The sequence below is a fragment of the Cariama cristata genome, unplaced genomic scaffold (assembly GCF_000690535.1).
Source record: "Cariama cristata isolate BGI_N322 unplaced genomic scaffold, ASM69053v1 scaffold10501, whole genome shotgun sequence".
In the NCBI taxonomy this organism is placed as follows: domain Eukaryota; kingdom Metazoa; phylum Chordata; class Aves; order Cariamiformes; family Cariamidae; genus Cariama; species Cariama cristata.
Genome location: NW_009598735.1, coordinates 73,534 through 95,261, shown reverse-complemented (window position 1 = coordinate 95,261; position 21,728 = coordinate 73,534). Strand labels below are relative to the sequence as shown.

The 21,728-nt window shown below is 38.5% G+C and overlaps 1 protein-coding gene across 1 annotated transcript in view; it reads left to right on the top strand.

Moving 5' to 3' along the window:
- BARD1 (BRCA1 associated RING domain 1) overlaps positions 1-19,115 on the top strand; it is a gene marked incomplete at its 5' end in the record, with an annotated part of 33,012 nt that extends 13,897 nt beyond the window's left edge. Inside the window, 5 exon segments of the mRNA XM_009709423.1 lie at positions 4,837-4,945; positions 6,441-6,576; positions 7,578-7,670; positions 17,877-17,974; positions 18,786-19,115. Coding sequence (XP_009707725.1) covers positions 4,837-4,945; positions 6,441-6,576; positions 7,578-7,670; positions 17,877-17,974; positions 18,786-19,115 — 766 coding nt within the window.
- Between the last annotated feature and the right edge of the window lie 2,613 nt (positions 19,116-21,728).

Here is a 21,728-nt window from a genome sequence, read left to right as displayed (position 1 = left end):
CAGAGCTTGTGTTGAATAGTCTGCTTAGAGCAGTAGTTTTGAAATTTAGTATGATACTCAATTGTGCAAAATGAAATATCTTTTAAAGACGTGCAATATTTACTGACTGCAAGCCGAAAGGCAGGTAAGATCCGCTAGTCTGTAGAGGGATGTAAGGTATATCTGGGAGCAAATACAGGCGCTTTCTAAGGGACCTCGATTCATGAGGTGCACAGATATTAGCATAATGCTAGTCATCGGAGAGCTGAGAATTCACAATTTCAGATTTGGATCATCAGGTTCACAGACCCATCAAGTACATCTCATTCCAAGTGTCTTTCGGGCTAGTTTTTTCTCTTTGCCTGTTAATACATAGTGCATTTAAGAAGTAACTGTATGTAGTATGAAGCAGCTACATCCTTTTTGGATCAAGCGAATACAGATGAGAACTACCACTCTTGCCAGAAAGCAATCCTGGGATTTCAGTATTACTTGGCAAAAAATGTTTTTTAGAAATCTGTAAGATTTAATAGTTGTGCACTTCATTTGCCATTTGAAGTTTTCACTGACTGGGAAAGATACAAACTACAAATGAAAAATATTATATGGACCAGTGGACCTATTAATTGTCCCTCTGGTCTAGTTAATTTTTTTAAGTTAATCTCCTACACATAGCTAATTTTTATTTTTATAGCTTTTTTTTCATGTGCTTGCTCTCTTGAATTCTGTATTTTTTCCTTGCTTCACAGCAAGCCAAGTGATTTGAAAAATTAGATCTGTGCATTTGCAATTTCACAGTACTTCCTAAATGCTTTCACTCAAATGGGCTATCTTTCCAGTACAAGAAGTTTAGCATTAGTAAAAATTGTTGTGTTGCCCTGGTTTTTTTAGGTGTTAGCTGTCTGATTCTGAACAAACCTGTGGGAATGCTTAGGGATAGGCTGTGGTCCTCAATTATGAATGGCATAGGGGCAAAACCTACTATAACCTGCAGTTAATTTGGGGAGGCATTAGACCCATGGCACTGACATAATTTTGTCTGCTTTTTCTAAGTCAAGATAGTGAAGGACTTTGCTGTCTAAGTGCAAGACAGTATGTCCTGCTGACAGCAGGTTAATTAAAACCCTGGCCCTGTTTGGATGTCTAAGATAGTCTTTCTGGCTACATGGATTCAATTTTCTTCCTTCTGTCAGGTTCAAAAAAGATTTCTGCTTACCATATTCTCAAAATACGGAAACTCCCAAACTGGTCAGATTTCCACATGGGAATCAGTGGTTACAGTACTACACTGGGACCTGGTTGTGGGACTTCCATTCAATACCACACTCTTTTGTGGGGCTGGCATAAAACTTGGTTTATGCTCAGCTGAGGAACAACAAGTAACTTCTGGTATCAAAATGGAGCAGCTGAAAACTCCTGATTACCAAGTATTATATGGTCACTGTTTGCTTGTATCAGAAGCTGTGCAAGTTTGGGACTTCTAAAGAATTGACAGGAACATCTCCCTATTTATCTTCCCTCCTCTGGTTCCTTGTTTCCTGAAAGTTTAATGAAACATTTAGAAGGTAGCTGTGAAGTTCCTTTTTTGACTATAGCAGTAATCTCTGTTGTCTTCATACCTAAGACTTCAGCAGCGTTGCACCATAAACTGAATCCCATTTCTAAAGCTTTTCATAAGAAGTTCTTTGATCTGTCAGTCCTTGAGATATCGTCTGTCATCTCATGTGAAGTCATACTCAGCAGGATGCATTGAGTTTGCTCTTCATTGGGTTCATCTTTGTTCTCAGCACAGTCATCCTGCTCTTTGATGGAATTTGTTCTAGCTGTAATAGCCCTTTACTGACTATTCAGTACCTTGATGACTGACTAATAGGAGACTGCTTGTATCAAAGGATACATCTGACTCTTGAATGTTTAAAACAACTTGCAAAAAGCCCACTTGCATTCTCGTAGAAGGGAGTATGCCTTAGAGACCTCGTATTCTAGCTTAAGCACCAGAGACACTTATTTCTGTCTTGTAGAAACAATTGTCTTCCATCTGAGCGTGGAACTTGTCTTGTTAAGCAGTCATGTGCACTGGACCCATTCTCAGCAAACCCAGACCTACAGGAGGAACACACAAACATAGTTACTGATATTTCTAAAAAGGCTTTGTTTGTGTGTTAGGGTGGATCTAATGTGCATGTCTCAATCAATTTTGTTTTGCAAACTGGATCGAAATTCATTTTTCACTCTGAGCAAGGTAGATGATTTCTCTTGCTCAGCTTGGCTGAATAAAGACAGATTTGAACACACATTTTTGCCAAAAGCTTCTGTTTCCCATGCCTGTGCCTTTCTGGTGTTCTTGTGGCTGCATAGATCTGGTCCTTGATCCTCATCACAGGGTTAAAAATAATATACATTCCTAATATATTAAAAATGGTTCCTCAAGTAACTGCACTGGTAGGTGTACCAGCCCAACAGAGACTGGGCAAGGTCTCTTTCTCATCATGATTACCTACTTTTTGGATGGTTAGTGGGTGCCTAACTAAAAAGAACAAACCTGCTTTTCATCCTTTTTCTTTGAAGAGGATGTGTTATCAAGAACGATACCATACTTGAAATCTGTTGTTAGGATGTGTTCCTTATCTTAGTTTTTATTTTGTAAACCCTCTTTTCTCCTGTTTCAGCTACTTTTCCTCACTTTCCTTAAGCTCAGCAAGCTGCTTTGTTGCAAATATTCAAAATTCTTAAACCCATCCCTTGGGCTGGTGTTCTTTTTTTTTTTAAAATTTATTATTTTTTAGACCTCAGCTCCCAAGTTTGTCACATTTTACTTCAACTATGCCACCTTAACATCCTGTGAATAGCCCTTAATTCTTCAGTGCTGCATGAGGACAGAATAGCATTTTGCAATACACTGGTAAGAAGCAATTGAAATGATCTTAAGTGTAGAAAAAAAAATTTAAGTGAATACTGAGGGAGTAGCTGGAGCTCTTATTTGTACAGTTTAATTGGCAAAAAATGTTCTATGTTTAACTGGGGTAACCTATATATTTATCTCTGGTAAACATTCTTGAGTTTTTTTCCAACAATCAAGGATCTTATTGTGACTTGGGGTGGGGTGGGGGGAGATGCTCCCATGCCTCTGCTACAACCATGCAGTGATTTCCTCCCCCTCCTTAGTTCACAGTAAAAGGTCAGCCGTGTAGTCTAAAGGTGATTTTAGAGTATGTGCTAATGTGTATTTTTTCTTTCACCCCCCACCCCCCGGATGCATTGTTCAAAGGAACTCTATCCTGCAGCAGTTTGAGTCGACTCTGGCCCTTATTTAAAGAGAGGGCAAGAGTTACCCTGATGATGCATGACAAAGCAGGAACAGCATGACAATATTTAATGGGCTGAAACTCCCAGGACTGGGCTGAGATTTAACCAATTATCTTTTAGTCTGCAGAATTTGTATTATTCTAGCTCTTCGCTCATTAGTAACACAGAAGAACTTGGGGTTGATAATATTGTAAAATTAGCAATTGTAAAATACCATCTCAGAATCTTCTGTGTGGGATTTTTGTGGATTGTTGTTTTCCCAAGAGGCTACGTTAGTGAGCAGTGCTCAGCCAGGAGCTTAGAAAGGTGCTAAGGTCAGATGCACCTTTCAGCTTTGCACTGGCCAAAGCCCTCCAGTTAAGGCAGGGTGAAGACTTAATGATTTGAGCTTTTCTTTGGGCTGCACTAGGTTATGGCCTTATGTGGGATTCCCTATAAGGCTTCCTAGATTCCTACTGTGTACAGGAACATGTGGCTAACTAAGAGACAGCAGCTTCGAAGACGCAGTGGTTTTCTGGCCTCTTTAAATGTTTCATTGTTTGATGAGTAAGCTTACTGGATTTCAGATACTGAGTCAGGTCTTTGTTCTCGGTGACAAGCTTCCCCTTCATAACGAGCTCTTATTATGCCTTTTGAGAGCCAGAACTACATGAGGTGGGGAGAAGAGGATCAGCTGGAATAGCCGATATTCTTGCAAAGGGCAAAGCAAGCAGAATATTTTCCAAGAGTATTGGCAGAGGAGCATGTTTGTTAATGGCAATTATACCTGTTCTGCGGTTTCAAGCTTTCCTCCACTCACTACTGTCCTGCAGCTGCAAAGTTGTGTGAAGAAGAGATAGAAGCCATGGCTATGCTTGATGTTGTGTTTACAGTAAATCATATCTGAGTAATGCTAAAAGAATGGGGGAGGAAATGGGTCTTGAAGCATATCTAATAACTGTGAGGTGCCACATAGGATGAATAGTGTTCAACAAAATTGGCAAACTAACTAAAATCTGAATGAATTGGCTGTAATGTGTTCTGTGGAACAGCAGACTGAGGGGGAAAATGAGATGCATATTCAAATTTTGGAAGTGCAAGGGAGCTACAGTTCCCAAGTAGGAAGCAGATAGCTTTTCCTATAAAAGCATAACCACATCAAGCTTCAGTGTTTAACACAGTATTTGAATCTTCTGACGTGCCTTTTATGGCAAATGGGTAAGCCAAAAATACATTTCTTGGTTTTATGACTGCAATGAAAGATTAAAGCTGAAATTTCTGGGTCTTGTGAATTATATCAAAGTGCGTCTTGAAGCAGTTTAGCAAGGTCTGTGGTTTATTTAACTGAACATACTGCTCTGAACATCCCTTACTCCTCAGCTGAATGCAGCAGCTTGTAATTCAGTATCCATCTGTCTTGGATGCAATTCTTACTTGAAGCTTTGTGGGTTTTAGCTGAAATTACATATTAATAAGAAAGTAGGAGGGAAAGCTACCCAGCTAATGTGCCCAGTTAGTTAAGAATCAAGTCACATTTTATTTACTTAAACCCATCTGTGCTTGTTTTGCCAGTAATATATTTGGTCGGCGGCCTGTGGACTATGCAGAAAGTGAAAAGATGAAGTCTGTGCTAATGTTACCAGTGAAGAATGAATCATTTTCATTTAACCGACTCTCTGAGGTAAGTCTGTGGTTATTTTCCTTTTGTTTTGCTTTTTAAAAGACCGTAAGTTCATGCTATGGGTATTCAAGGCTTAGACCTGAATACAGTCCCTCACCTGCCTTTACAGGGAGATTTAAAATAGACTGGGAAACTAACTTGGGCAATATTTCTACAATGCATGTGGGTTGCTTAGAAGCTATGATATTCTGTGTTACAGCTTTATCTGGGAAAACAAAGGCAGTTTCTTGTAATATGGCTTTATTATAGGAGAATGAATGCTGTGTTATTCGTGAAGTATTGTTGATTGAACTTTGCTATTGTTGTTTTTTCTGCGTATTTGAACTCGTTCTACTTGCCAAACTGGCTGAAAGCAGCAGCAATCTTTGCTCCAGATGCTTTTTGTGTGCCTTTAAAAGGCTATTCCAGTATCGTCCTTTGTCCAACAATGAAGATATCAGCTCAGCAGTTGAAAACAGCTTTTGGAAGATTGTTTTGGGGTTTTTGTTTTTGTTTTTCCCCTCTTTTTGGCAAAGACTTCTCAGGACTTGTGACCAAAATCAGGTTATTCAGACTTAACAAGTTACTGCATTATGAAATGCTTTGTGTTTCCTAATGAATGATGATTAAACTGACTTGGCTGATAGGAGTGGTCCTAGTCTGCTCCAGGGTGTACAGCCTGGTATGGTCCCTCTTCATTGAGGTAATAAGATATCCATTGGCCAAAAGTAAACTGTGCAGCTAAATCAGCAAGGATATGACTCTGCCTCCCACCTGTAGCAAATGTAAGATACAACTCTTCTGTGGCAAACAAAACACTCGGTATTTGCGTTTGCTTTGGGATGAGTGTGTGCCAATGGATGGTTACCAGCTCATACGGGTGACTTGATCCAACGCCTGAAGCTTTAGGGTAACTGGGTGTCAAAGATATGTCTGTACTGTGGAATCTGGGAGTACTTACGAAGACCCAGGAGCTGAAACATCACATCCTTGTCAGCATAAAACTTGAGCAAACGGCTCCTCTTACTTTGCATTAGTAGTACCAACATAAAAAAACTTAAGCGTTCATTACTTACAGGGCAATGTTTTAGAGACTTTTTAGTAAAATGAAATGCAGGTGTTAATTATACAGGTTACTCAACGTATTGGTAGCATGTCTGTTGGTGATACTTCACTAAAAGTAAGAGGCTTTACTATTTTATTGGGAAACTTTTTTTCTCCAACACTGCATTCAGCCAGGCTGGTTACACAATGTTCAACCAGCTATATGTGTGCACATCAGTGTCTTTTTTTTGGGGGAAAAAAAAAAGGCAAGGAAGCAAAAATGATGCACAAGGTGTTTTGGTACCTTGCATAAGCTAAATGAAGTACCTCTGATGTCAAGCTTTTTTCCTCTAGAGCTGGTTTGTTTATATAGAGATTTATTTATGGACCCTGCCCACTGAGCTAAACAAGTTAGTAGCTTTCTTTGTGTTCCTAAACATTCAGCTTATTGTAGGATTTTGTGTTCATGCAGGCACTGAGCCCCAGCCAGCCAAGAGATGGACCTCTTGCTATACTGGGGAGCCATCTTAGTTCGCAACAACAGAAATTGCTGAACAAACTAGCAACATTTCTGAAGGCTCGAAGGTGTACTGAATTTAACAGCACAGGTACGTAGTCTTGTTGAAATGTCTCTGTCCAAATATAAGTAACTACAGTTCTGCACTTTATCCCTTAAGATACTTGCTGCAACAGGTTTTTTTATCATTCCCAGCAAGTGCAGTTTCTGAAATACCTGATGGTGTGTGGTTGCATATAAATGTATATAAAATCGGCCTGGTTACTGAGGCTTCTAGAAGAGCCACAGTTTGACAGTATATTGTCTGTTATTTGAAATCGCTAAGTCCTTCTCAAAGACCTCTTCTCTTTACACTTCTTTTACCAACTTTAAGGTCTCTGCTCATATGAGACATCCTGTAAGGTTTTTATCTCCTAGAAGTGAGTCTTAGGCAGATGGTGCCTTTAGAAAGAGCATGTCATCGAGTAAAAGTTGGCAAATTTCTTCTCACATGCTACTGTCCTTCAAATTTTGTTCTTCGTTAAGGTGATGGAGCCAAATTATGAGGCTTGGAGGTTTTTTCATTCCCTTTTGAGGAGAGGAATGTTGTCTTAATCCCTCCTATTAGTTTTTCTTTGGAGTGCTTTTCCTGCTTGTGAAAGAAATGCTAAGGTAATTTTCCCCTACGAACTTTCACACCCTGATTACTACTCCAGAATTGTGAGTTGAGTTCTGTTCGCTTTGTGTTAAAGCAATGAGGTCTCATAGTAAGATTCCTGTCAGAGTTAAATAAAACTTTAAAAGTATTGGAAAAAAAAAACCACCTATCCTATAAACCAGAGCCGCCTCTGAAGATTTAAGTGCTGGCTTAGAACTATAAAAATGTGACTTCCCTTTTTCACAGCAAATATATGTTGAAACCCACAAGATTTCTAATGGCGCTTCTACTTACTTGTATCTTAGTCTCAAAAATCGCATACTTGTGCTGGAAAGAGTGGTTGATAAATTATTATAGTCTGTTTATTCTTTAAATGGTGATTGAGTGCTTTTTCAGCCAGGCATAGTTCTGATTTTTATGTGCTTTTAGTTCTATTGATGTAATCTTTCTCCTAGTAACTCATCTTGTTATCCCTGATGTTCCAATGCCAAGTACTGTCAAATGTATGATGGCTGTTCTGACTGGATGTTGGGTCCTCAAGTTTGAATGTAAGTATGAAATATATGGGATTCTTGGGGGTTTTTAACCAGAAATTGTAGATGGGATTCGAGAGAAAATTTTCAACAACTGCCCTAATATCGATACTAGCTTAACATAAAGTGTAAGGGCTTTGTTTTTTAATCTCCTGAATGACAAGAGATTTAATTAAATACAACTACTCCTTCCTTGGCAAATGTGTGCATTTCATTATTAGATGTATTGGGTAGGTCATACCCTAGGTATCAGTGGGGAGTGAATTTGTTCATTGCTACATTAATAGTGATTTGGAAGAGTATGGAAAATTTCCTGGGAGAGGAGGAAGGAATTTATTAAATTCCTGGATTTCTTATAAGCAGCTTCCATTGAAATTGGTAGGTAACTTTCGCTTGCTTGCTTGGGGTATGTGATAAAGGCCTGTAGAAAGATAAGGTGTTGCCTATTTATGTGTAAGCTGAGATCTGTTGAAAGTTACAACTTCTAACCAAAGTTAGACTGTCAGCTGATCATAAGCCCTGTTTGTACTTTCCATTAAAGTTCTCTGTTTGTTGAGAAAATTATCAGGCTTCATGCAATTGCAGGCTCGGGCAGATCAAATGTATACGTAACTTTCGATACTCATTTCTGTACATGTGAGCCCAGCAGACTGGAGTGCTCTTCAACTAAAATAGTAACCTCCAAGGAAAGATGATGTGCATAGTGTCCCCTTAGCATGCAAGTAGTTTTGATGTCATCTTTCATGCAAACTGTAATTAGTTCTTATACGGTGTATGCTTTTTTATACAGCTGTTCTGTGGACTTACACCCCAAATTCTGCTTTTTTCTTAGTATCTGTTTTCACGGTAGTTGTAAAAGCCATCTTTTTCCCCTTGACCTTTATGGCTAAGTCCTTTTGGCTAGTAAGTACACTCCAAAAGAGTTAATTATCCATGGAAAACTCACAGACATTTCATTCCAGTTTTCTACTGTGTGACTAGACGTCAGAATACAAGGATTCTTTAATGGCCTAAATTTTCCACTCACTAATGTTTATGAAGGCACTGTTTAAACCTTCAAAAGCTGCATACTAGTTTTTCAAATAAAGCACATTGTCAGACTCTTTGAACATTGGACTTTTCTTTTTTTTTTTTCCCCGGAGTGTTCATTTGGCTTCCAGATAGTCAGTGGATTTGTTCTGTGCTTTTTTTAAGGATCTGTTGAATAATTGTCCCCTCAGAAATGCTTTCTGCAACACCTACAGTGGCTTCTGTTTGTGGCCTTATAAGCATTTGCAAAAGGAAGACATTGTGTTGTCTTTGTACTGTATTTCTTACAAATAAGAGTAGCTTCTTGTTGAATATGTAACATGGAGAAATACTCTTTATGCTTAAGCAAGCAGATGGATTCAATAACCTCCAGACACTTTGTTGATAAGCAGAAGGGAGATGGTTTCTTGTTTGGAGGTAAGGATGCAGCAGGAAACTCAGAAGCCCAGAAGTGATGTTTGGGTTGTGTGATTGGAAAGGGTGTGTTCAGGTGCTCTGGAACACTATCCTGTTTAACTAAGACTGAATAATCTGTTTCTGTGGTGAATCGCTTTGCAGGTTCTTGGCTTCACTCAGTTCAGGAAGTCTGCATACTTTCTATCATATGTGCTAGGGTGGTTTTCCTTTATTTCATTTTATCTTCTTGCTAGTCAGATGCTTAGAAAACTCCAGCTTAGTGCTAGGGAGATTTAATTAATGAGACCTGAGCTTAAATCTCTGTGGAAGAACTTTTATATTTAGAAGTGATTGGAAAAGAAAAAAATAAATAAAATAGTGTGGGGGCTATTTGTGGAACATTTTCTTTTTTTTTTGTGTTTGCAGCTGAGTTTTATTTTGTGTTGTTACTACTGATTAGTACAATCCTGACTGCTAATGCTCCCAGCTTAGTAAGCAACATACTACTTAAAAGCAAGTGATTCTCCTCCCTAGTGGGAAATGTTAGTAATATAACTCATGGGGTCTGATGCAGCTAAGTGCCTATAATTAACAGCACCACTCCATCTGTTCCCACCAGTCTGTTACTAGTCTTCTTCAGAGTCATTACAAGTTAAAGATTGTTATAACAAATAATGGGACTCCTGCTGATGGAACATTTGTCTAGGAAAAAGAGGCCTTTGTTTCTCTTTTCTGTAATTTCTCTCTTTATTTATCGTGGCTTTTTGACTTCTGTTTGGTTACGTTTCCTTAAATGTGATGCAAATAAACTCCCAAAAGTTATGTGCATATTCTGGCTTGCTTCTGTCAAAGCCATTGCAAATAAATTGAAGGAGTTGCTTATAGTTCAGTGTTCGAAACTGTTCACTTAAAGTAAATTCATGTTCAAAAACTTCACTGAAATATTTGAAAAAACAAAGCTCAATGTAGCACTTAATGAAATGCTGACTATGCATAAGTGAGTATTTGAATTTTTTGACTACAAGGTAAGCTGCATTTGACTGTTATTTCTGAAGTTATATTTATAGCCTGCACATAATAATACCACTCCTTAAAAAAACTTCGCATGCTTGCAAAAAGCAGTATTTCATTTCAGAGCGTGTTTCTTATGTTAACTCTTCCATTATAGCAGGCTTTCAAGTTGTGTTTCTCTAATAAAAAGCAATTTCCTTCTCTTGTCTAATTCTATGGTGCTTCTGTTTACATGTGTCTATACGCGTAGATACAGCACCCATTAGTATCAGTAGAGAGGTAACGTGGAAATTTCCAGCAGAGTTTCAGCTAAATGTAGGGCCTTCAAATATTAGATTCAAGATTTAAATATACATCTTCAGTTTTGTGGTTCCCTTTTGTCTTCAGGTAGAAGATTAGGATGAAAGGATGTTACCACTGAGCAACACTAAAGGTGAAATTTTTCTTCTGTGAACATCATCGGTTGCAGTTCCTTATTTTCTGTATATAATACACTGTCAGCAATATGTCCGCTTTCAGAGCAGCATAGAATTCAGTTGAGACACTGTTGTCACTGTGCTCCTTGCCCTTGGCCATATCTTTCATTGGTTTCATTATTTTATTGCCTTCATTATTTCTGGGATGGTAATAGGGCACAAAGTAGCATATCATTATCCTTCTGCAAGTAGGCTTTTTGTAGAGCATAGAATAGTGTAATTAAACCCAGCAGAGAAGTCTTTAATAGCTTTTCAGCTTGTTTTTTCTTAAACTGATTGTCATCTGTTAAAGCAGGGAATGAAAAATGATATCGGTAACGATATGCATTGAAATGAGCTTGTCTCAGTCTTTGCAGCGAAGTATCTGGCAGAATTCTAAGCATCTGATTGCGTATTCCTTCATCTGTTTTGCTTACCTGGAGCAGCAGCAATGATTCAGCTCTGATCATTTAAAAGAATGCAAAAAAAAAAAATATACCCTGCTTTTCCTGTAAAGCCTCAGGACAACTGGGAGTTGACTGGAAGAGCTAGGGGATTGCATGACTGACATTTCAAGGCGAAAACATCTTTCTGAATTTCTTGGAGCAATATGCCCATCCTTGTTTGGGCCATTAGACAAGAGAAGCGCGAAGCTGCTTGAGCTGACTGCTGCTCAGGCTGGACTGTCTCTCTTCCATGCATAAACATCTTTTAGATAACAGGCTGATACTCAGCAAAGCCCTCCCTCCTTAAAACAGCGCGAAACTTTTGATCACTGGAGTTTCATGCTTGTTTTGCAGCTGGAGACTTACTTCAGCCCCCACCCCCTACAAAAGGACTCACAGCTCTGTTGGAGGTGGTAGAAATATCTAATGTGCATATGCATGTTCTAGTTGTTGGGTGTACAGCTGAGGGGAATGTTTCACATCAACAGGGGCTGAACTTCTGCACTCCCACAGTGTCTGCACCTTCTGGAAAGGAGGAGGGAAGCAGTTTTCCTTCAAAGTCGGCATGAATTTAGACTGTGAGACTGCTGGGGCTTGCTGAGGAGAAAAAGGGAGTGAGAATATCTTAAATGTGGTGTTTGGCTTTGTCTGCAGAGCTAGGAGGTGGGCTGGTTTGAAATAAGGTCTAGAGGAAAAGGATATCATCTTTCTACTGCTCCCTCTGCTCTGTGTCATCCAGATACTTAGTTTTTCATATTTGGAGAGTCCTTTTGCTCGAATTCACTTTTGGTTGAAAAAACAAAATTTCATTAAGGAAGCCTATTGTAAGGAAAAGGTTGGGAAATATTACCTCATTCATTTAAAAGCATGTGACGGGATCCGGAGGATGAGCACTCCCAGTGGAATTGAACCTGGCCTCTGCACCTTAGGAATGGCTGCCTCCAGTCACTTTGGTCAGTCTAGAAAACAGCTATGGCAAATAGTGGTTTCTTAAAGAAGATGGGACCCTTGGGGGCTTAAGTGAAGTAATGATTTTCATATTACATGCTCCTAGCTCCTGGGAATTGATGTTTAAGGACTTCCTAAGCATCTGCTCCGTCATGTTTAATAAATATCACCTGGATTAACTTGTTAACTGCCATTCTTAAGCAGATTCCTTTTAGTCTCTGCATAGTCTCTTCTGTCATTTCCATGTGTTGGAAAAACGGACTGCTCTTATTTCACCGAGTGAGATCTCTACCTCACTCCATGAAAATCTGAGATTCTAAAGTTAAATTCATAAGCAAGTAAGAGACAGTATAAAAATTCTTTTCTGTGCTGTAGCAGAGACAAGTAATGCTGTTGATGAAAGCAAATGGAAGCTAGCTGTGCCAAATTCTCCTAAGGCTTTCTCTCAGTCCAGATTTTTTCCTTTTCTAGGAAAATAATCCCATCAAGCTTTACCCAATCTGCACGTAAGTCTTAAAACCCAGTGCAGGCTGAGCTGAGGAAGTTTGTTGCAATCTCTACTAGCTCTTGGATGTGTAGTATTTTATCTTCTTTGTTGCTATCGTGTATTTCTAAATTACTTTTAGCTGTTCTGAGATATTTTTGAGACTAACCCCTGCTCTTTGCTTTATTAATGCAAATCCAACAAAACTCCACTAAGGCTAATTGAGTTACTGAGAGCTACCCCTGGGTATCTGTGGGTGATTACAACTTGTTCTTGGCAACCACTTCTTTTTGTACTTCATCCTGTTTGAGTTGTTTTTGCTGATACAGTTAGTTTCATTATAAACCAATAAGACTTACATGCATAAGGGCTCTGATCTTAAATTTTGCAAATAATGATTTCTTTATTTCCAGTACTAGTAGCTACAGTCGGATCAAAGGTCAATTAACGATACCGTTAGCGGGCACCCTTTTAACCTGCTTGCTCTTTATATACTGGAAGGTGAGAAGATAGGGGCAGCTGTTCAGTGAAGTAATAAGGATCAGTGTAAGTAGTGATGCTTTACTGATCTTGCTAATGAGGGAAAAAAAATGAGCAGTAATTCTCCTTGCCAAATGTAGTGGCATCAAGCTAAAATGTGGTTGTATTAAGCTAAAACCTTTTTATGCTATATTTTCTAGGGACTTTAATGCAGGCTCGGCTTTTGTTAGAATTTGGGCAAATGATCTTGTTTATATCTACAAATTGCAAATGTGAAATCAGCTATTTAAGATGCTTTAAAATTTGTGATGTTCTGTATTTCTAGGGAAGAACCTTGCATGACCTCTGCACGTGCGGTCTTGCCCCGGTAATAGTCTTCTGTCAGGCCAGCTTTATCAGTGACTGTGTGCACACTCGAATTGGGCATTGCAAAACACTCTGGTCCATGTGAAATGGAAAAATGCCACTTGCCTTGGTACAAGTCTTAACCTTTTGTGGGTAATTGATCCAACTACTGTGATTAAACTGGAGACCCATTAAAGCGTAGTTGCAATAATCGCCCTCTTTTCTTTATTAATTTAACATGTTCTCTTCCCTAAACTTGATCAACCTCAAACCTAGAAGGTCCACAGCTTTTATTGGCAATAATATCAAGGAATAAATCAAGATTGTCTGAGATCCTGAGTAAGTTGAATGGCCTTATTTTACAAATCTAGTCTGTTCTGTTATAGTCAGGCTTGCCTGTAAAGAATGCACAGACTGCGAATGTGGGAAGGAAAACAATGTAACCCTGATCTCTACCCTGTCCTAAAATTACAGGTGTCCTCTCAAATGTGAGTTTACTTTCCCCTCCATTTTTAGAGAGCTTCTTTAAGGATGTCCTTGTCCTTCTGAGATTCAGTCCTGTTCTGAATTTTTTTTGTCTGAGTAGTTAAGATGTCCATCTCCGTTTCAGAAGGGAGGTGGCATAGTATTGATCACTTTTTAATTAGGATAATAGCAATTCTTTTTTTCAGTCCATTCATTTGACCAGTGTCTTGGCATCAAGTTCTCACTGGTGGATTTTCAGTACAGTGCTGAACAAATGAGAGTCTAATCTCAGGAGTTCTGGTGGGAATCAATTTAACATGGCTCCTGTTTGAAGTCAAAAGGCGCTATACCTCTGGCTTAAATAGTAAGTGCTGTAAGGTCAACAGAGCTTCTGGAAACGCCCCTGTAAAAGTAGCAGAGTGATATACCTTTGGGTACGGTATAGAATTTTATTTCCTTTTATATGTCCTCTTAATCAGGATGACACTTAGTCGGATGGAGAGACTATTAAAAGGGAACTGTCATGTTATCCATCCACTTATACACGTTAGCAGCTTTAAAATTAATAATGCCTACTCAAGAAAAAGACCTGGGCTTTACTGAATGGACTCAGTTTAGCTCTCAGTTTTCACAGAAAATAAAATCCCTAGCTTTTAAAAAAAAAAAAAGGCAAAAAAAAAAAAGCTGGAAGGGCCTACGTACAGGATGCTCTAATCTTCTGTTGTATCCCTACTCCCAAGTGTGAAATTGAGGTGGACTCTTTTTTTTAGCACAAGGTCATGTTGTGGTGGTTGTACCATCTCTTAGAAGAATGATAAAGCTTTTACGTGCCTGGTGCTTCCAAATGACACCATAATGTAACCAAAGCTGATTATCTTGTCTTGGAGAACCTCGCTTAGACTATTGCATCCAGTTGGAGTCACTGCATCAGAAAATGATAATGCAAAATTAGTGATCTAGAAGCAAGTGACTTGGCACTTAGTTTTGTGTGGAGAGGGGGAAGAAGAATAGGTAAATAAAAACCTGTTGTTTAGACAAATGTGTACTGAATTAGGTAGAAACACAGCTTGAGTCCTCTGTCACTTCCTCTCAAATATGACAACCTGGGGATATTTCCCTTTTTTGTTTCCCTGATTTCTTTTTTTTTAACACAGTATGTGAATCTTTTAATTCTTTAATATGAAATCTCTTTCTAGTATGCAGGAGTCACTGAAGAGAAATGAGCAACTCGGGAAGAAATCAGTCTGAACAAAGTCTGCAGTTAAAGGGCATACTGGTCTCTCACTCAAATTATTTTAGCTTCCTTTTTCTAGTTAGGAAGCCTTCCATGGATAGAGATTCCTTGACTGTTCACCTTAGGGTTGTAAGCATGTTCCTCTAACATCGATTGCTAACTGCATCAGTTTTCTGAATGTATAGCTAGACCATGATTCTGATGACACATGACAAACCGTTTGCCTCATTTCCTTGTGCCTAAGGCTGTCCTTTCGCTATTACCCTGTCTGTGTTGTCTTGGCTCTTTCCAAGTGATACTCTTACTACGGATTAGTTGTGCTGTTGATGGTGAGATTGCCTTGAAGTATGCTGAAGCCTGAAACACCACCTCTTCTGAACTTGAGGGTTCCAATGACTTACTTTCCTCTTTTGCTACCTGCACGTAGACAGTGTGTTAGATGAGACTGCTTGAAATGTCCCTGAGCACAATGGTTCCAGAAAGCATTTGTTCTTATCTATCAAATATGACAAGACCCATGAATCAGAGCAAGTTCTGCTTCTACATCTTGCATGAAAAAGATGTTTGGGAATTGAAAATGTACTATTTTTCCATCACTAAAAAACATAGGATCTTGTTGCTCCACAAAGTATGTGTGGGGGTGTATGTGTGTAGGCCTAACAGTGTTGCCTCTTGACATATTTATGTTAAAGGAAAACACCTGGGCACTAAGAACTTATGCTCATGGCACTTTAATCCTGTCTGGAATATGTAGTTTTTGTGCCACAAATCTGTTAAGGTACAGATTTGTTTTGATTCTAGCTGGTTAAGGAAAGTTAAAATTAATGAGAATGCAGATCATTCAGACAGTGGCTAGATAAACGGTCTGTTTGCATATTTCCAGTTTTTCAAGGAAACACATGTTTATCTTGTGGTTCTATAGATATAATGAAAAGAGGACATATGTAGATGGGCTCTCTTGGAGGATTGTCCATTACGTGTGACAAGGAACTTTGAGGCATACAGATTCCTTGGAGGACCTGGCAGTGTGAAACGGACAGCCATGTATGCAAAACAGACATAACCCTATTTTGCATTTTCTAACACAGACGTTCTGCTAACATTACTCACTCTCATGACTTAATTTTTTTTTTTCAGGCAAGTAGCAGTACAAAACATGGTAGTCTTTTGTATTCATTCAACCTTTTGTTACTTTCATACCACATTTGCTTCATTTACTGATGCTGGCACTGGATGCTCAATTTGTGATGTACTCATATAAAACCCTCAGATCTGTAGTCAAAGTCCTTGAAATTGAGCTTTTGATGGTAGATTGAAATAAAACATGCTCTTAATGAATGGACAGTTCTGTTCTTAAGACTAGATGAGACGGTTTTTCCTTTATTGTAAGTGGCACCCATTAACACCTGTATTTTCTTGGAAGGAAAGAACAGCTGTGTAAATTAGAGGCAGATTGACACAGGAAGTCTTGCTGAGTTGTGAGGATAAAAAAAATTGAAGTAACTTTTAGATTTATTTTTGAGTTATGAGTACTTTGAAAATAAGTTATCAGTATTCATTGCTGTTATCGATAATGAATATGTAAATTGCATTTCCAGAAAATACATGACTAGGTTGCCCTTCTAGTTCGTGTTAGTTTTCCTTGAAGGAATGAACAAGTGCAAATAATCAATCTGATATTTGTACGTGGCGGGAGATATTTGCCATAGTATTTAGCCAGTTGTGGTCTTCTGTACAGTTTTATCTTTTTTTGATGTAAGTACATTGGAGGACTTCTAATAACTAAAATGTGAATTCCCATTGCGTTTTGTGAGTTTGTGTGAACTGATAGTAAATTACTAACAGTTGGCTTTCAAGATCTCTCTAGATTAGCCATCCCTATCTGTGGGCTACTTATTGCCATGGTATCCGAGTACCTTTGTCAGTGATACTTCTCTTCTTAGTCTTGGGCTTTCTTCCTTTTTAGGATCAAACCCTCACATTTTAGTTCTGATTTTGTTCAGTTTGTGGTTTTTTAGATATTGTGAGTTTCATATTTGCACAGTGGAAGTAAGTTGCCTGAATAAGAAATGCTGTGCAAGGAGTGAGGTACTACTTAAAAGTCACAACCTTGACAACATTGTAAACCCTTATGGAACAGTTTTGAAAATCAGCTTTTCAAACTTTCTTTCTTGGGTAACTTTTATTAATGAGTGCAATGTACGTGCAGGCAAAATGTTCCATTTTTGAATGGGTGACCACAGCAATTTCTCTTTCCAAAGTGAGGTCAGGTAGTACGTTTAACTGATGTTAGCGATACATTAGCATCAGCGGATTCTGTATTGGAAAAAATAACTAGCCTTAAAACAAGGTAAAAACACGTTGACTCTAAAAGACAATCTCATTATGCAGCAGTGGTAACAAAAATGAATGCCACTGTTAAACCCTAGCATAAATCTCCAGTTTGTGCTGATCTTGGAGACTGAAATCCCATCTGATTTGTTATTTGAGGCCATAGCTGTTCAGAAACAGCTTTGTGCTTCCTTTGTAATTGTTCTTTATCAGGCAATTGCTTCCATTTCGTAACTGCGGAGTTGGTTCTACATGCTGGCTTTAAGCTTCCAAATGATCAGCAATTTGACATTTGACATTAAGTGGTTGACCTTTACTGGGTAAGAGGAAAAGCTAATAATTCCTAGCGTTTACAGCACTGATTTTAGTGTGATATTACTTCTCTCCATCTGACTTGCATCTTCAACTACTGTTGTAAATTTTTTTCAGGTTTAAGAGCAAATTGCTAAAGCACACAAGCTTTGATGCTGTGTGGATGCCATGTTTTGCATTGTGAGTGATCCTTTAGTGCAACTCTTTAGTCCCTAAAATGACATGCAAGCCTCTGTTAAAACATGGGGTCTCTAATCTTTGCCTGCCTTATTGCGGTTTTTGTAGGGGTACGAGCCTGTCTCCAAACCAGAGTTCGAGAACAAGAAGAGAAATATGAAATCCAAGGTGGCCCACAAAGAGGCCGGCTCAACAGAGAACAGCTGGTGGGTTTTATTGCTTGAGACAGATTGTCTTAATGACCTTTGGTTCATGCAATTTTGCCCTTTGCCACATGTGCAGATGCAGTAGATGTAAAATTTTAATGTGGTCTTGTACAGAAATTTGGTTATGTGCAAGGTGATTGAAAGAACTGCGGATGCACATAAAGCTGTCATTTTTCTCTATTAGTGGGTATGTTGCTATAACCTTGTCAGAGGGAATGCTGCCTTACATTCATGGAAGAAGCTGTATGGGACAGGAAGTGATGCTGCTTTGGCCTTCTTTCTTCAGCTTTAGAACCCAGTTGGAATTATCTGAAAGTAGAAACAAAAATGTTTTTATTATTTCTTGTTTCCATATAGGGCCACTTTTATATTTAACTGGGTGAATTTCTGGTTACTTTCAGGATTACACTGGAGAAGTTCATTAAATGTATTGTAACAGTAGCTGTAAATATTCCTAGCTCATAGTTCAAACCCTGTTGTCCTGGAAAATATTTAAACATAAGCAAGAATTTACCACTGAAGCAAGCTTTTTCTTGATTGCATACTTCGTGTTGGTTATTTTAAATTGTATTTTTTTGTAGGCACTGATTGTTCCTTTCTACTTTTTTTGTGCATGTTCAGTTGAAGTCCTATACTCATACAGTACCACTGAAGCAAGCTTTTTCTTGATTGCATACTTCCAGTGTTGGTTATTTTAAATTGTATTTTTTTTGTAGGCAGTGATTGTTCCTTTCTACTTTTTTCGTGCATGTTCAGTTGAAGTCCTATACTTATACAGGTTTTGTTTTGTTTTTTTTTTCCTTCCACTTAGCTGCCTAAGTTGTTTGATGGATGCTACTTCTATTTTTTGGGATCTTTCAGCCATCACCAGAAAAGTGATCTTGTGGAGCTGGTCAAAGCAGCAGGAGGACAAATTCTGGTTAGGCAGCCAAAACCAGACAGTGATGTGACGCAGACAGTCAACACGGTGGCATACCATGCAGAATCTACTTCTGACCAGAGATTTTGCACTCAGTATGTAATCTATGATGTGTCTTCTAAATTCAAGCCGGAGAAAATTCGTCAGGGCAAAGTCTGGATGGCCCCCTCCAGCTGGCTTATAGACTGTGTGATGTCATTTCAGCTCCTGCCTGTAAAGTGAATATCAATGCCTCACGAGCAAGGTTTTAAAACGTGGTGAATCTTGAGCAGTTGGAACACTCTGGTAAACACTGGTCTGAAGCTATGATTTATGTTTTGCACTTAGGAATACGGGAGAGCTTTGATCATTTCAATGAGTTGCGAAAATCACTGATACGCTGGAATAAATGAACTTACAATGGAGGAGAGAGATAAATATCCTGCATTGAAAAATTGCCTTGGGTTATTTAGTATACTTTATTTTTGCATTTAACTTAACTGTAATAATCACTGACATTTTCTAACTAAGATTTTGCAAAATGAAACCTTTTGCATTCCTGATTTAAACCAGCCCTTTGTAGGTGATAGAGCGTGACCCCATTTATTTTGTCTTTAATATCCATTGACAAGGATCTACTGCATCTGTTGATTTTCCAGCTGGGCCAGAAATTGTATTTTTTAAAAAAAGGACTCTATGCATTTGAACATAGTAATTTGCCTGTGTAGACATCTCTTCTGTCAGATGACACGTGATGTTTCTTATAACTTCTTACAACTGAATTTTGCAGGAAATTCTTTGCAGGGCATAAGCCTTGTAGAAGTTAGAGTTGAACTAATGACCTGAATTCATTTGAAAGCAGACAATTTTGAAAACACTATCTTTAAAAATCTTGGTCTGAAATTCCTTATTTGTAGTAAGAGTAACGCTTTATGCGCTTCTGTCCTCTTTCACACTTGTATATGTGTAATTCTAATTTAATTCTATTTTCTGAAGGTTTTTAAGTGTCAGGATCCTTACTGAATCATGATAATCAAGTGAATTTCTGTAAGTATGGATGGTTGCTATCATGGTTACTTTAATGAAAAAAAATTTAATGATCACAAAAGAATTATGCCTCCCTTTGCACAATTGTACTTAACTGGCTACACTGAAGCAATATTTTGATTCTTTCATATTTGTTACAGTATTTCTCATAATTGATCATAAGTTATTGTCAGAATCTTCCTCACTCTGTGCTCTTTTGTAATGTCTTGCATCTTTCATGCTGCCTTGGTTTGTGAATTCATAATTTTAAAATGGTGTCTCTTAATAATACACAATGAGAACGATGGTTGTGGGATAAAACAAAGTTTGTTGTGTTTGCTTTTGTATTGCTTGTAACAATAAAACTTTTGATGCCAGTAAGTTTGGAGTATCTTACTGCATGAGCTTCGCTGCAGAGTAAGTACATAGTCCATATGTATCTCAACAGGTAGATGGAAATGAGTGCTTTTCTGTGAGCTTGATACAGCTGTGAAGATAGCATACGCTGAAGAGCTGCTGTTGCAGCAGATAAGAGAGTTGTTTTCTGCAACCATTGCCATTGGAGATCCTGTGCCAATTTTCGGTATGCTCTATAGTACTCTTAAAACTGTACGCTTCAGGTAAAACAGGTGTAGTTTTCAGTAGCATCTACTAGGCTTCACTAGCTGGAGTATCTTGATCCATCACTTATGCTAGACTGAATCATTGCTCTTCACTAAATGCAATTCTCGAGTACTTGCACGTCTGTGCGAGAGCGCGAAAATGCAAGTCTCATTAATAAATGGAACAACCCATGGCATTAATGTGTGTTGGCTTTTTGTGCAGATAAACACTGGCAGCAAATAAGGTACTGAGTCGATACTGCGTGGGATTGGTCATTTGTTTTAACAATTGTAGCACACTTTAACTTGGCATTTCATAGCACATCAATATGCCTAATGCAGTATTCTTTGCAAAAGTAGCAGTGAATCTCTGCAAAATTCTTAAGAATGGAGCTTTTCTGCTGTGTACCAGGAAGAAATTTGGCCCATCAGTAATCCCTTTCTATGTCCTAAAGTAGAGGCAGCAGATTTACAGATTTTAAGGCCATTATTCCTTGGCAGCTGAAAAGAAACTCTGTTAGAAAATTGCCATCAAATTTTTTTTTTAAAGCCACACTGAACTCTTCCTTGTTCCTTTGAATCAAATCATGTTTTCAAGCAGAGTTACTGTCAAATCACATTAAGAATAGCTCCGTATCATACTGAGGAGTGGTCCTTACCCTTCTCATTGAAGTGTACTCAAGGTTAACTCTGGCCCGTCTCCTTTAGGTCTCTTCAGGAATTCAGAGTTTGAGTGTGATCAGCTTATGTATACTTACGCACTTACGGAGCCTCACAGAACTGCAGCATGTTGACTTTGGTGCCAGAATTGCAGCAGGTGCCGAACACTACTGAAGCAACGGGCAAGTACACAAAAGCTAGAGGTCAGTGACAGACCCTGCTTAATTTACTCTTGCTAATCATTAAAAGCTGAGGGATAACACTTGATAAAACATGCCTTAAAAAAAAAAAAAAGTCTTGTAGTAAGGATAAATCAAGTCCTTAATCTATTGGATGGATTTTGGCTCATGAAAGCAAGGTTATAAAATCATGAGGCATGTGGTAAAGGGTGTGGAGGGATCATTTCTCACTGTCTCTTCTAGTCCAAAACCAAGGGTGCATTAAAGGAAGCTTGTAGGAGGCAGGCTCAAAACAGAAGAGGTTATTTCGAGCAGCGTGAGTAGACCTATGGCAGCCATAACCTGTGTTGGGTGCTCTATGTTTTGGCATAGTCTGAAGCAGGGAGCAG